Source organism: Nannospalax galili, unplaced genomic scaffold (assembly GCF_000622305.1).
Source record: "Nannospalax galili isolate Female #2095 unplaced genomic scaffold, S.galili_v1.0 scaffold617, whole genome shotgun sequence".
Taxonomy (NCBI): Eukaryota; Metazoa; Chordata; class Mammalia; order Rodentia; family Spalacidae; genus Nannospalax; species Nannospalax galili.
Window position 1 is genome coordinate 3,206,219 of NW_008341872.1, and position 14,292 is coordinate 3,220,510.

Consider the following 14,292-nt stretch of genomic DNA (forward strand, 5'->3'; position numbering starts at 1 on the left):
GAAATGAACCAACTGAAAATTCTATCTGGCTATTTCCTCCCCAGCTTCCTATCCCAGGTCAAGAACTCAGAACCAGTTTTGGCCAAATGCAAGTTAACACATAGATCTGTTTTAGCCTGGTAAGTCAGGCTGTTAATGTGAAGTGTCCACAGGTAAATATTTCCTTGAACTCTACTGGATGAGGCCTGGTCTGAAAGTAACTGACTTTTGTAATATAAACTACATTTGTTTTATCCAGTCTTGCCTGAAAGGAGGGAAATGCAATAAGATAATTCCAGGGTATAATGTAATATACTGACTCTGTCTAGAACCTAAGAACGGAACAATTTGTATTCACAAATGAGTTGTTTCCAACTGAGCCTGACTCATAGAAGTAACCTTATAAAGTGAAAAGGGTTGCTTTTACTGGAATAGCATGACATTTATTTTCTTACCAGACATGAAGCTACAAGGCCTTTAAAAGCAGAATGTTAGACCAGTGGGTCCCATTGTGGCAAGAGGGGAAACTAGACTCCCCTCCAAGATCTTGATGGTGTAGACTGGTCCTTACTTGCCTACCTCGCCAGCCTGAAAAACATGACAAGTCCTCATTTATGGCCTTATTTATGGCCTGAAGACAATAGGAAGGGCCAAGTAATTAGCAACAATGGCAGAGAGAGGATCAAGAAGGGACTGTTTTGCTGGAGGTCAAGGCTTCCTTTCTACACATGAGCTTCTGGTGGAAAGTCCAGTGGGTTTCTGTGGCCTCATCACTCAAGTTTGTGTGTTGTGAATGAGTTTAAAGGAGGATCAGGGGGCAGGAGAGATGGCTCAGTGGTTAAGGGGCAGGAGAGGTGGCTCAGTGGTTAAGGGCTGTTCTTGGAAAGGACCTGGGTTTGGTTCCCCACACCCACATTGTGACTAAAAACCATCTGTTACTCCAGTTCTAGGGGATCTGACAACCCTCTTCTGGGTTGCATGGACATTGCACACAAATGGTGCACTTATATACATGCAGACAAAAACAATTATACACAAAATATAAATAAGTTTTTAAAATTAGTCTTTAGGGACTGAGTACTTATATTCAATTTCCAGAAGAATCATTTAGGCCCTTAAAAGAAGAGTCTGTGGCAGACTGTTTGTGAGAAGCAATCATCCCTACCACTGGTGGTCTTCATTTGGGGCACTATTAGTACCCTGTGGTCACACATATTCCCACCAAATGGAAAATATTACGGAGAGGGAAAATATTTATTTATTATAAAATAATTGAGAACATTCTTATTTGCTAGCTCATCTGGATGCAGATACCTTGGATGACTTGGAGCAAGGTGCAAGGAAGCTAAGTCAAAAGTTTTGCACCCAGATCCTGCTGGCATTTCACACTCAGTGTTGAACTCAGGCTCTACCTTCTAAAGCTGTTAGACCCTCTAGGTGGTGGAGAGGGAGCTGGGGTGGTGACAGGACGGAGGCTGTAGTGCACCTGTGCTATTTCAGCAGGGGCAAGGCCAAGGCAGGATAGTGCTGCCTCTCTGCTGTGCTCCCAGGTCTCCACAGTGTGGTGACCCCAAGAGACTTTGTGATCCTGGGTGGGAGGATGCGTCTCATGATGGTTCTAAAAGCACTGAAGAGCTTTAAATGAAAGAAAGCATAACTTCACTGTATTCTTTTATTATCTTACTTCCTGCGTGTGCACTGGAGCTGCTTGAAGTCTCCAATTTGTTTCCACATAATACATTCTACATAATGTACTGCTTTCCTACTCTGAATGGCCGCCTCTGAATTATTGACATTAATGGAGAGAAGACTTCAAGAAGAGTAGCAATTAGGTGAAGAATATTGTATTAATATTGTGCTCCGTAGACTGAAAGGGACTGGAGTTTTTCTTAGTGAGTGTGTGTTCTCATAACTGTGTGGCCCAAGGGACAAGTTCCATCCTTGCTTCAGACCCATGGTAGCCTAAGCCCTGGAAGACCAGCAGCTCTGCCTCCCAGTTTGCCAAGGGTGGCCTGATGCTGACTTTGTCTCCAGACCCACTATGCCAGGTGCACTTACTGCCCAGCTAGAGGATTAAATGTTAGATAAGCTGGTAAGGAACAGACCCAAAAAATACGTTGTGCCCACAAAGTCCAAGTTCAGTGCACTAGGAAGAATTTGAAAAGTTTGTCTCTACAACTCTTAAACTGGGTGTCAGTGAGTCAAGGAAAAGAAAGTAGAGAGTTGTACATATCCTTTTGCAAATATTCACCCTACTGTCAGTGAGCCAAAATGGAAATTGAAATGGTGCTCTGTGGGTATGTTTTCTTGCTAGAAAGAACCCCATGGAGTACCAGCTAAACAGCCCCGCATCAAAATAAAGGGAGTACATTTACTCCTATTGGTTTGAATTTAATTGGAGTGAGGTATGAGCAGACCGTCCCTCGCCCATATGGTTTGCTATTTGAATTGTGTGTTCCAACTACTGTTTTCCAAGGGTGGGAAACAGGGCACTCACCTTAAGTGACCAATTCCCAAGCAACAGCTGATTTTTGAATGAGCTGGCTTTCTTTGGAAAGTATGTGCCTACGAAACTTTCAGCAAATCTCTATCAGTGACAGCACTGGCTGCGTGAGCAAGGTTCCTAGAATTTGCTGGATGGGAAGAGGTGACTCATCTCAATGAAAGATACATCCCAGAATACTCAGGAGTAGCCAAACCTTGTGGTGCTGGTCTAGGGCACCGTGAGTGGTGTAAGAATCCCAGCACCGTCTAGAATCTCCCACTACTCCAACTGTGGTCCTGAGGCTGTGCCATGCAGTTGATGAAGCAGAAACCATTTTGGTACGGAATGGTAGTGTCTGACCAGGAGCAAGGTGACGTCACGCAAAAATGAGAATACAGGGTAGCTGTAAGGTCTCATTCTGCCCCGAGAAATACAAAGCAGAGTGGTTCTCCCCAGCACCCCACACCCGCCTTGCACCTTCCAGAGCGGTTACCACTGCAGCGATTGCCACATAGTACCACTAGAGGGCAGCAGTGTTTCTAGAATGAGGGCTCTTGCAGGCTAAGCCTTCACAGACTCAAGTTGAAACCACAGAGCAGGAAAGTCTTAGAAATCTTTTGGGTCCCATATTTTTTTTTAAATGAAATCCACGCAAGAACTACATCCCTCGTTACGGTCTAGCTCATGCATCTACATCTGAGGCACATGGTGAAACAACACTTACTTCTGCTTTTCCAGTGCACTCTCGTGGCCTATATTCCAAGCCATTTCATTAAGTAGGACTTGGGGCGGGGTGTGTGGAATGACACACACGTTAAGAGCACTGGCTGCTCTTACAGAAGACAGCTAACAGCTGTCTGTAACTCCAGTTCCAGGGGATCCGACGCCCTCTTTTGACCTCTGAGGCATTGCATGACATGGGTGCACTTTCATATGTGCAGGCAATACACTCATACACATAAAATAAAAAATAATAAATAAAATGTCTAAAAAACAGGACTTCAGATGTAGCTCAGTGGTAGAGTATGTCTAGCACATGTGAGGCTGTGGGCTTAAGAAACTGAACTCTACTAAATTGATTTCATAATTTGCCAAGGGCCCTTAGTTTGAAAAATGCACTTAGTTCCAACTACCCATGACACAATGGAGTGTATGAACCTGTAGAATGAAGAGGGAGCCCTTTGAATTACATTTCTCCCAAGCGTCCACCTGCACCCCAGGGTCAGTCCTGGGTGAAGGACAGATGCTGTGAGGCAACTGAGCATTTGTCTTGCCAATGTGCTTGTGGGACAAAGAGTGGCGGTCCACTGGGTTTGCCTTCTTGTAGTGCTGGGGCTGCTCGTCATTGCAGCAGTTCCTAGAGTCACTATACTAGAGCTGTCCCCACAGAGACTGAGTTTGTGTTCCTCACGAAGGCACCTGAGCACTTCAAAACTTGACTGAATCCCAAAGATGCCTTCTGTAACAATGCTACCCCACATCTGAATTAGCTCACAAAATTGAGCTTAATGCCCAGCACCCAGTGTTTAAAAAATAGCTGCTGGATGATCAACTGTCCCTAAGATAGTGTGATGGTAACTCACACTGCGTACTTTGGGAAATATATCATCTGATGTTGTTGGTAGAATACAAATTATTTCCACTAAGTAGGGAAATAGCCATAGAAAGCTTTATATGTTAGTCTCCTATTGTGTGGGTCTCTGGAAGTAAAGCAGGAGCCAGTATACAGTGTTTCTACGACACATCATTTGCTGTTCTCCTAGATTCCAGAGAGTCAGTTCAATGCAATACCTATCAGCTATTCCCCTTTGTTTTGGCCTCCCTGAAGTGCCCTAGCATGTCCTTGTCAGAAGTTTAACATTTCTCACACCATCCAGCTTGATCATCCACTCAAGGCAGGCCTTTCTGTGCTGACTTTCAAACCAGGCAGACAAATGGAGGAAAATAATTTCCCTGAATTCATGAGAGAAATTGAAACCATTTTCATCCCCAGAGATTCTTGGCACAGACCACTTTCCTTGGCTTCCATAATCACATGAGAGAACTGTTCCTCAAGGCCGATGTCTTGGATTCTAGTTTCTTTCTCTCTCTCTCTCTCTCTCTCTCTCTCTCTCTCTCTCTCTCGCTCTCTCTCTCTCTCTCTCTCTCTCTCTCTCCTTTCTGCTATAAGGTACGTTCAGGAGCATACTATTCCAGATGATAAACTTTGTGAAGATAAAGAAAATGGATTTTTCTTAACTCACTAGGGTTTTGAGAGCTGGTTTATTTTGCAAAGATGCCATGGATTTTATCTTTTCCATCAAGGGATGTCTAAAAGCACGAAAATGCAATGTATTTTGTAATTTTAAAAATCACACTTATTTTGTGTGTATGCCTGCCTGTAGTGAAAGGACTACTAGGGAATGTTGGTGTTAGGTAAAAAGTTGGTGGAGAACGAGTGAATGGAGGATGAGGCACCGGAGCACAGCTAAAACTCCATCAAAACAGGGTTTATTAGCAAAGGAACACATGGGACAGATTCCCTTCCGGGCAGGGAAAATGTCTGCCTGCCCAGGTCTTGAGCTGGGGTCTTTTTTAAAAGGGAGGCTTCTGCTTCCTGCAGAAGGCGGGAAGATGTATATTTTTTTTTTGAAGTTGGGGGGCGGTTAGTGGGAGAGCAGGACTGTTAAAATCTGTCAGGGAAGCCTGCTGTGTTGGCCAAACAGTGGAGAAAAGTCTGCTTCTCTTGACCTCAAAGGCCAAGGTGCTTATCAGCTAGGTTCCCCTTTCTCAGGAGCATGAGAAGTCCTTGGGATCCTGTTGGTGAGGGGGCAGGGCTATCTGAACCTTAACAGTTGGTTCTTCCATCATGTGGGTCTAGGGGATCAAACTCTGGTTGTCAGGCTTGGTGTGGCAAGTGCCTTTACCCGCTGATCCATTTGCTGTCCCCATTTTATGATTAAAAAAAAAAAAAAACTCATCTTGGAGGGAAGAAAACAAAATCCCTTGTATTTGAAAATTGATTATTTAAAAAAGCCTGAGATTTTTTTTTTAAATTGAGAATTCCCCCCCACCCCCCTACAAGCAGAGAGGCAGTTTACAGCCTCTTTCCACTCTGTGAGGGGGCCTACCTTGATAACATGCGCTTAAACTGTTACTGTACTTCTCTGGTGAACTAGTAAAACTGGGTTCATCCCCTCCCCGAGACAGCAAAGATTGTTTTAAAAAAAATGAAAGTCACAAGAATAGTTTTCCCTTTTCTAGGAACAAGGCTGAGAGGCCTAAAGGCCATTCCCATCAGTCAGAACCCAGTCTAGACTTACACCCTGTGTTCAGTTCTACATTCTTTGAGATTGTTGGTCTGCAGCTTTGTGGAATATTTGGGACTGCCAGACGGACAGTGCGGTTGTCTTTTTTTAAAATCTCAACTCCATACCTAAAGCCTGTCCCTGGGCAGGTCTAGGAGTAAACGTTATCACTTTGTCCTGAAGCCACAGGGCAGCGGCCTGCAATGAACTCAACCGAATCGAACCATACCAAACCAGTGATCCGTCCTCCTGGATGCTGGCTTAGAGTTTGGCCATCCAGCACAAAACTTTGCCAGGAGTCACCTGTGGATCACGCACACAGGGCACGTCCGGTAGAAAACAACTGGATACCCCAACTAGGGGCCCGTTTTCTCAACCCCCAACCCCAAGCATCTCTCCCCCGCCTTGACGGGTGAAATATCCAGGGCCTCATAAAAGCAGGGAAGACAGACAGAGCCAGCATCCTGCGGACTCCAAGTCCACGCAGGGGGCGCTCGGCCCGGGTCCGTGGTCCCGCACAGCGCGATCCCTGGCTCAGAGCGTGGCCATCCCTGCGCCCCACTCACCCACGCGCGGCCCTTCTGCACGGCGGCCAGCACCCGCAGCGCACTGGGCGAGCCGGTTTGGAAGTTGAAGAAGTGCAGCGCCGCGCTCGCCGCCCGCTGCAGGATCCCGCGTGGCGGCCCCACAGCCGGCGGCCAGGCGGAGACTTCCGGGTTTGCCCGCACCGCGGAGGTCCGGAGCGCGAGGTTCAGCAGCAGCGCGAGCAGCGGGGCTGCGCGGAGAGGGGCGGAGGCCCGGCGGGGCTGCATGGTCGCCGGCGGCCGGGGCTGACGGGGCTGCGTGGACGCGGGCGGGCTGGCTAGGCGCTCCCCAGCAGGGCTCGGACTGGCAGATCGGCGCTGGGGGGAAATAGGCCGCCAGGGCCACTCCCCTCCGCCCCGGGGTGGCGGCTGCCCAGCCTGGAGGCGCCTCCCGGGCGCGCGGGGAGAGGGACTGGGGGCAGTGGGACTCAGCCCTGGGCCCTGGCTCCCTCGTGGCCTCCTCCTGCTGCTGCTATTTCGCAACCCTGGGCTTTTAGAGGGAACTCATCCAGTCCCCAAAGGTTAGCGTTGTTTTCCCAGCTGGTCAAAGAGGACAGTGGAGGTGAAAGGGGCTGGCCGCTGCAGGAGTAAGAGGGGTCACTGAGGCACAGGGACTGTGAGAAGTGTATGGAAGCCGCCAGAGGACTGGGAGAGAGCTCCGGAGCACGGAGAGTGACAGCTGATGGGTGTGGGCAGGTGAAGCACATATGAGGGATAGTGGGCAACAGGACAGACTAAGCTAAGGCCTTGAGACAGAAGTAGGTCACTTAATCCTGGTGAGAGACAGGCAGACTGACAGGTCAGGGGTTGAAGCCAGATTCCACTGAGTGAGGTGTGGATGGTTTTGGGGAAGTCGGTGAACACACCAGGTGATTCCTGTTTCTAAACTACAGGCAAGAAAGCCCGTGGGTGGCGGCCGTGAGATGGTTCAGCAAGTAAAGGCACTTTCAGCCAAGCTTGAGGACCTGAATCGGATCCCCTGGGACCTACATGGTGGAAGAAGAGAACTGACTTTTGTAAATTATCCTCTCTGATCACCCCAGGCTCACCAAGGCATGCCACCACCCCACCTCCTTAAATAAAGTGAGAGAGAGCGCACCCAAGACATCCCGAGCTGTTCAAGGGCCTACCCTGCCCCAGCATCTGCCCCAAACCCACTGAGGAACTAAAGAATGGTTGAGATTGGACTTACTCAACACTGTAGGAGATGCTGGGGGAAGCCCATGGGAGGGGGGTTATGGGCGGTGGCAGTCTCTGCATCTCTAGAAACAACTCCTTTTCCTAGTCATCCTATAGATGTTGTCCATCTGTGGATGACCATCTGCAGATTTGTGAAACACCTGGGGCGTGGGGAGACAGGATGAGCAATTATATAAATATCTCTGGCTGTTCTAGGCAGGTGTGGTCCAGACAGTTGATAAGCCAGGAGATTATGCCCTGTGCTGGGTGCAGTTACATGCTGTGCAGAAAACAGGACAGAAAGGGGACAGGGAGTTGGGAGGTGGCTGTTATCTTCACTGGGGGAGCCAGGCTGGCACACAAAGCAAGAGAAGGCGGGCGAGCAAACAGTGCCAAGGCTGGAGCACTAGTAGTGTGGTTGAAGAGGAGCAGGGAAGTTCAGACAGGTGGAAGAGAGAGAGCATGGACCCCTGCATGAGCCCTAGTCACCTGATTGTCTTGCCTGACAGTATGGGCCTGTCTCATTAGTAGCCTGAGGACCCATCTCAAGAATGGCAAAGAGGACCCTAGGTTCCTGTGACATCATTCACATCCAGATTGACTGGTCCTTGGGCTATTTTTCACTGTTCACTTTATTGAAGTTTCTGTTTCTTGCTGTCAGAGCAGCTTTACACAGGTAATCATTTCCCAGAATCCAGTTATCTACTCCAGGGGGTTCTAGTAGTAGGCGTCTTGAGAATTCTTACCTCTGGGCTTTATAAAGATTAAAATTTCCACCCAATGTGATGGCACACATCTTTAATCCCAGCACTCTGGAGGGGAAAAAAAGATTAAAATTTCCTCATTTTACTTGTTTTATACGTCCCTAATGGGTGGGGTTGACTGCTGATTGATAGTGTGGACTACTGGGGCGGGGGGCTCTGAACTGGAAGATGTTTCGGAAGGTTTGGAGACTCAGTAGTTTTTGGAAGGGTTCAAATTCTCTCTATCCTTCATAGCTATCCATAGATGGTTGGGGTTTTTTTGTCCATGGATTTATGGTTTGATGATTGTAGAATGGTTGCCATGGTGCCAGAATCCCACCTGTATTTGCTGAAGTCAAACACACATGGCAAGAAGTAGGTTGCTGGTGGGTATGGAAGGAAAGTTCTACATCACACACTTGTTTTTCTTTCATTTTGTGTTTTTCATCTGGGAAGAAAACTGTTTTTCAAAATTTTGACCCCATACTCTTCTCTCCATCTTTCCTCACTTCCCATTGGTCAGAATGGGGTCACATAGGTTAATGTCTCTAGCTGCAAGGGAGGCTGTCATTTTTCTGGCTTCAACTGAAGTGGTCTGTACTATAAATTAGAGTTAAGTTTAACTGCATAGAACACAAAACAAAATGACAGGAGAAAACCTTATTTTTCACATAAAGATGCGGGGATGGATGAACAATCTATGCTTGATATTAGTGGCCCATGCAGTTATTAGTGGTCCAAGCCCCTTTCATATCGTTGCACTTGTATACTGTTCTTAAGCTCACAATAGGCACTAGCCACTAGTTCCCTTTTCTGGAACTACAGAGCACTTCTGCTTATATCTTATTGGCAAGAACTTAGTCATAGTTTTATTTACAAAGGAAATTGGGAAATACAATCTTAATTTAGGATGCTAGAATAAAAATCAGCATTTTGTCACTAAGGAATAAGATTTTTGCCTTATGTTGGGTATTCTAGAAGCATGTCTCCAGACAAGGGCTTTGTGCAAGTGATGTTTGAAGGAAATGTTCCCAAGAGCAGCCAGTATGTATCTAGAAGGAGGATAGCCAAGCAAAGGCCCCAGAGTGACAGGGATGGTGGATGTGACCTGATTATCAGATCTCTGGATTGCAAATTATTCCTCAAAGTTGTCTCCACCCCATTCAGGGAACCTGGCTTCCATTCCAACATACTAAGGTAGCTAAGGCTACCCTGGATGATATAATCCAGGCACTTCAGACAAAGAGAGCACAAGAACAGCCCTTTGAGAAGACTGATGGGAACCTCAGGTTGAAGCTACAGCATGCCAAGTGGGAGGGGCAGACTCAGGGAAGGGAGCCAGGGGTCTCTGCTGAATCCCTGATGTGTCCTGCAAACTTGGTGAACACTGTGAGGCCATCACTAGCTCTGAGGTAAAGAAGGAGAGAGGAGCCATGGCTGATGGTATCAGTTAAGGCCTCAGAGCATACCATCAGTCTCTGTTTAGGAGATGCTGAGAATCGAATTGTGGTGTGTCATAAACAGGAGGGAAGTCAAGCCACCCAGGAAAGGCCATGGGAACAAGGGCTGCTCTGTGAGCTCAATGAATTGTTCCATGGTGAGTTATTTGTAGTAACAATAATAATCACGATAAGGGCAGATTGATACTGATCAGTAATATATGTTAAGAAAAACTAAATAAGAGGTTTCCCTATAGAAGCATATTTTTTTTTCTGAAATACAGCATAGTTACTTGATTGAAAACGCTTCATGTTCTTTGTCACTTGTTTGTGAGGTTGCTGGATTTCTAATAGACTTGCAAAATCTCTTTCAGTACTAGCAAAATCTGGCCTTGGTCCATCGTGTGAGGCAGAATTTTCCTTGGAACCATGTGATGGTTAATTTTGTCAACTTGACAGAATCTCGAATTACCTAGGAGACAGACCTCTGTTCTGTCTGTGAGGGATTATCTCTATTAGGTTAACTAAACTGGGAATTAGCCTTGAATGTGGGCAGCACTATTCAATGGGCTGGAGTTCCCCACTGCATAAAAATGAAAAAGCTTGCTAAGCACATTCATTCATCTCCCTCTTCCTGACTGTGGATGCAGTGTGCCCAGCTGTCTCAAGTTCCTACCTCCTTGATTTCCCAGCCATGATGAACTGGATGCTGGAACTGTGAGCCAAAAAAACCCTTCCTTCCTTGTTGCTTTTGACAGAGTATTTTATTACAGCCACAAGAGGAGTAACTAATAGAGGACATAGTGTTTGGGTGTACAGATGGTTCATCTTTGCCAAATACCACTTGTGAGGTAATGTTATCTGCATAATGTATTTTCCAGAAGGCCTGCCATAGGTCAATGCAGTACCTGCAGCTCCAGTCCCTGCTGGAGTCCTCTGAAGACTGTCCCCTGCAGGAGAGGAGGACAGTTTCAGCCAGTGTGGTCTGGCCCACAATCTACCTCTAAGAGTGTATCGCTCACTCTCACAAGAGTGTCCTAATATCCATGCTTTCTGCTGTGACTTTTGTCACTGTGGCAGATACTTGAGAGGAATAATTTAAAAGGAGGAAAGATTTATTTTGGCTTCTACTTGTAGAGGTTTTAGCCCATGGTCACAGGGCTCTAGTGTTTCTGGGCTCTGTATATGGTGAGGCAGAGTATCATGGCAGAGAATGTGTACTAGACAGAGGCAGAGAGGGAGAGGGACAGGAGAGGGCTGGGGACAAGTCATGTCTTTCCAGGGTCATAGCCCTTTTGACCTTTCCTCCTCCCCCTCCTCATCTCCCTCTTCCTCCTCCTCTTCCCCCTCCGCCCTCCTCTTTACCTATCCTAAACAAATACAAAAACACTGTTCCTGAATGTACTTCTGTCAGTGTCTCCTGTGGCAGGAAGACCTACAACCTCTACAAGCCTTTAATCTTGTCATTTGGCACAGCTGTAGCAAGGCTGCCTTTGCTCATTGGACAGACAGACCATTCAGGCTTGTCCTCCTCCCTTTCCAACTTGCCTTTCTATCTATGGTCTTCCTTGGCCTTAGGCTTAATTCACACTGTGTTTGTAACTGACTGCTGGGGTTTACTACATTGTTCTTCCCCAGTGTATTATCATTTAAATAAGCACAAACTGTGGAGCCAAATGACTGGAGTCTGGGCTCTGGCATGGGCAACTGCAATGTGCTAAGCAGAGGTGTGCAGCAGCCCTGAGCATCTGTATCTGACTCCTTCCCACCCCTTGGGAACATGAAGAAGCAGAGGGGCTTTGCAAGGCAATGGCTCTTTATTCTCCTTGGGCTATCATAATGAAATATCACAGATGGGGTGACAGAAACAACACTTCCTCTTTCACAGATTGAAAACTGGGAAGTCCAAGATGAAAGTGCCTGCCCATTCCATTCCTAGTGAAGACCCCCTTCCTCACTCACTGCGTCCACTTGTGGCAGAGAAAGACGGAAACAAACTGGTTGGTATCTTTTCTTATTAGGACATTGACTTTGTCAGAGAAACTTCTCCATGGCCTAATATAAACCCAACCTCCCCAAAGCCCTACAGTCAAATACCATTACATTGGGGGCCAGGACTTTAGCTTTTGAAGTGGACCCAATTCAGTCCATGGCATTGTACCCCTTGTCTCTGGGTACATGTCTTTCCTGCATTTGGCTAGATGCCAGGGCCTTGCTGAGTTACTTGTGCCCTCTCTGTCCCTGCTGCTGCTAGGGACTGAGAGGATCATGTGTGTGTGAGACAGGCAGAGGTGTGTAGAGAAAGAAGGGTGACTCTGCCACCCCAGCTATCCATAGCTATCTCTTGTGCCTGGACAGTGTGTGACAGGACCCAGGAACCATTCCCTTGAGCCTGGGTGGAGCTGTATTCAGGTGAGGCCTGTGGGCTTCCCCACAGCTGTGCTGTCCCTGCTGGTGCTGCCTGTTCCATCACCAAACATTTCAGTTATGAAGACCAGTAAATGAATTTTACTGAGTGTGGTTATATAATATTGTAAGTTCCTAAGGAGTTACTGACTGCTAAGGAAGTTGCTGTTGGCAGGAAACAGAGCTAGAAGGCTGTACTTGGGGACTTTACTTATGCTAGAGGCTGGGGGAAGCTAAGTGCAGCCTGGGAATGCCACAGCTGTGTCCTTGGGTCTACCCATGTCATCCAACTCCATTAACTAGAGACTGTAACCCAGCCGGAGAAAGGACATTCTCTTTCCCCAGCAACCCCAGACTGTTAGATTTTTGGAAAATGAAAGGAAAGATAGAAAAATAGGGGATAAGAAAACAGAGCCAGACCTGCAACAGGCAAGGAATACATCCTCCTTTATTCAAAGAAGATACAGTGAGAGGTAGCAGCTGACTGTGGGAACAAAGCTTCTACAACTACACAAAGAAAACAGGGGAGGGGGTTTATCCCAGGGTTGTAGGACACAGCTACACTTAGTGGGGAGTTGAGTTAGTGCCCAGGCTTGGTGTCCTTGGAGTGATTGAGGGTCTCCTTCTCAAGATTTTTTCCCCAGAAATTGGCAGGAGTGTTATCTATGGCCTTAGAGGAGACAGATGGGCTCCACAAACATTTTCTTTCAGAGTTGGGAGTGACCAACTGATAAGGGGTGAGCAGAGCCAGGTTTGAACAAGACCAGGCTGCCAATTTAGGGCCAGTTAGATACTTTAAGGGATTTATGGCTTTCCCTAATGAGGCTTGTCGCTCTTCTGCAGTTCACACATTCTATCACAGACCATGGCCTTAGAGCCTCAGTGGCCATAGAGCCTAAGCCAGGCTACACCCCAGGTTCAAAGAGATGGCTCCTGGCTTGGTCAACTGTCTGTTCCCATTTGGTGCCATTCTCAGCTGTGTAGACACTTCTGTCTCTCTGTGAGACATGCAGTGCAGAGGCAGAAAAGGAAAAGGAGACCTTGAGGAACGAGGAATGTCCTACCTTGTTTCTCTACTGCTGTAATAAAACATTAACCAACAAGCAACTCAGGGAGGGATGGGTTTATTTCATCTTATACTTCCAAAGCACAGTCCCTCTTTGAGGGAAGGCAGGGCAGGAACCTGGAGATAGGAACTGAAGCATAGACCACAGAGGAATAGTACATGCTGACTTGCTCCCCAGGCTTGTGCTCAGCCTGCTTTCTTATTCAAACCAGGACCATCTGCCCAGGGTGTGCACCACCCACAGTGGGCTGGACCCTCCCATATCACTCAGCAATCAAAAAGATGCCTCAGAGAGACATGCCCACAGGCCAATCTGATGATAGAGGAAATTCCCCAGTTGAGGTTCCATCTTCCCAGGTATGTCAAGTAGACAACTGAAGCTATCCCCCATAATGAGGAACCCCTGAGAAACATTAACCCAGGTCAGGGCTGGAAGTCATAGTGAGGAGACAACAGAATCGCTTGGGTAGATGGAGTATTTCACAAAGACCCTAACACACTTATTCCATTCTTTAGGATTTTGGGCTCTCTCCTTGCCTCAGACTCAACAGCATAAGCACCCACATGAACATGAAAAACAAAATGGATGTCAGTTGTCAGAAAAGATGAAAATATCTCCTAGTGTGCATATGTAAGACTGTAGTCGGAACACCAGAGCTTGTGGTGCTTATCACCAAAATGCCAATAAACAGAGGTAGAAATTTAATCTTTTGATTGCACTTTATTCAGAAAGCTGGCAGTCTGAGAAGGTGGCAGGTTACCATACTGAACACAATCTACTTTCCACTCATCTTCAGCCAGTAGGCCTTAAAAGGAGAGGGAAACAAGGCAGCCAATCATTCCAGAGCCCGGTCTTGCTCCTCTGCCCAGATGGTCAGCCACGTTTCTGAGACTTGTGATGTTTGTGCCTCTCTCATTACTAGTCCTGTAGACTTCCCTCATTCTCTGGATATCTGGACTCAGGAACTTTCGTGGAACAATGATTCTAGTTAATGTCTGCTGGTTTCAACCCTGTGTTCCTTCAGGTACCACCTGGGCTGGAGAGTTAACTCAGAACAAGCAAGCCATTAACAGTGTGTATGTGCTAAGCTATTCATTACATGTACATGCAGATTTCTGAGTGC

General features: G+C 47.0%; 1 protein-coding gene across 1 annotated transcript in view; it reads right to left on the minus strand.

The window, feature by feature from the left end:
- Positions 1-6,824, minus strand: part of Rarres1 (retinoic acid receptor responder 1) — a 37,476-nt gene extending 30,652 nt beyond the window's left edge. The window contains exon 1 of the mRNA XM_008837471.3: positions 6,318-6,824. Coding sequence (XP_008835693.1) covers positions 6,318-6,563 — 246 coding nt within the window. The 5' untranslated portion in view covers positions 6,564-6,824. The remainder of the gene's footprint in view (positions 1-6,317) is intronic.
- Positions 6,825-14,292: the final 7,468 nt, after the last annotated feature.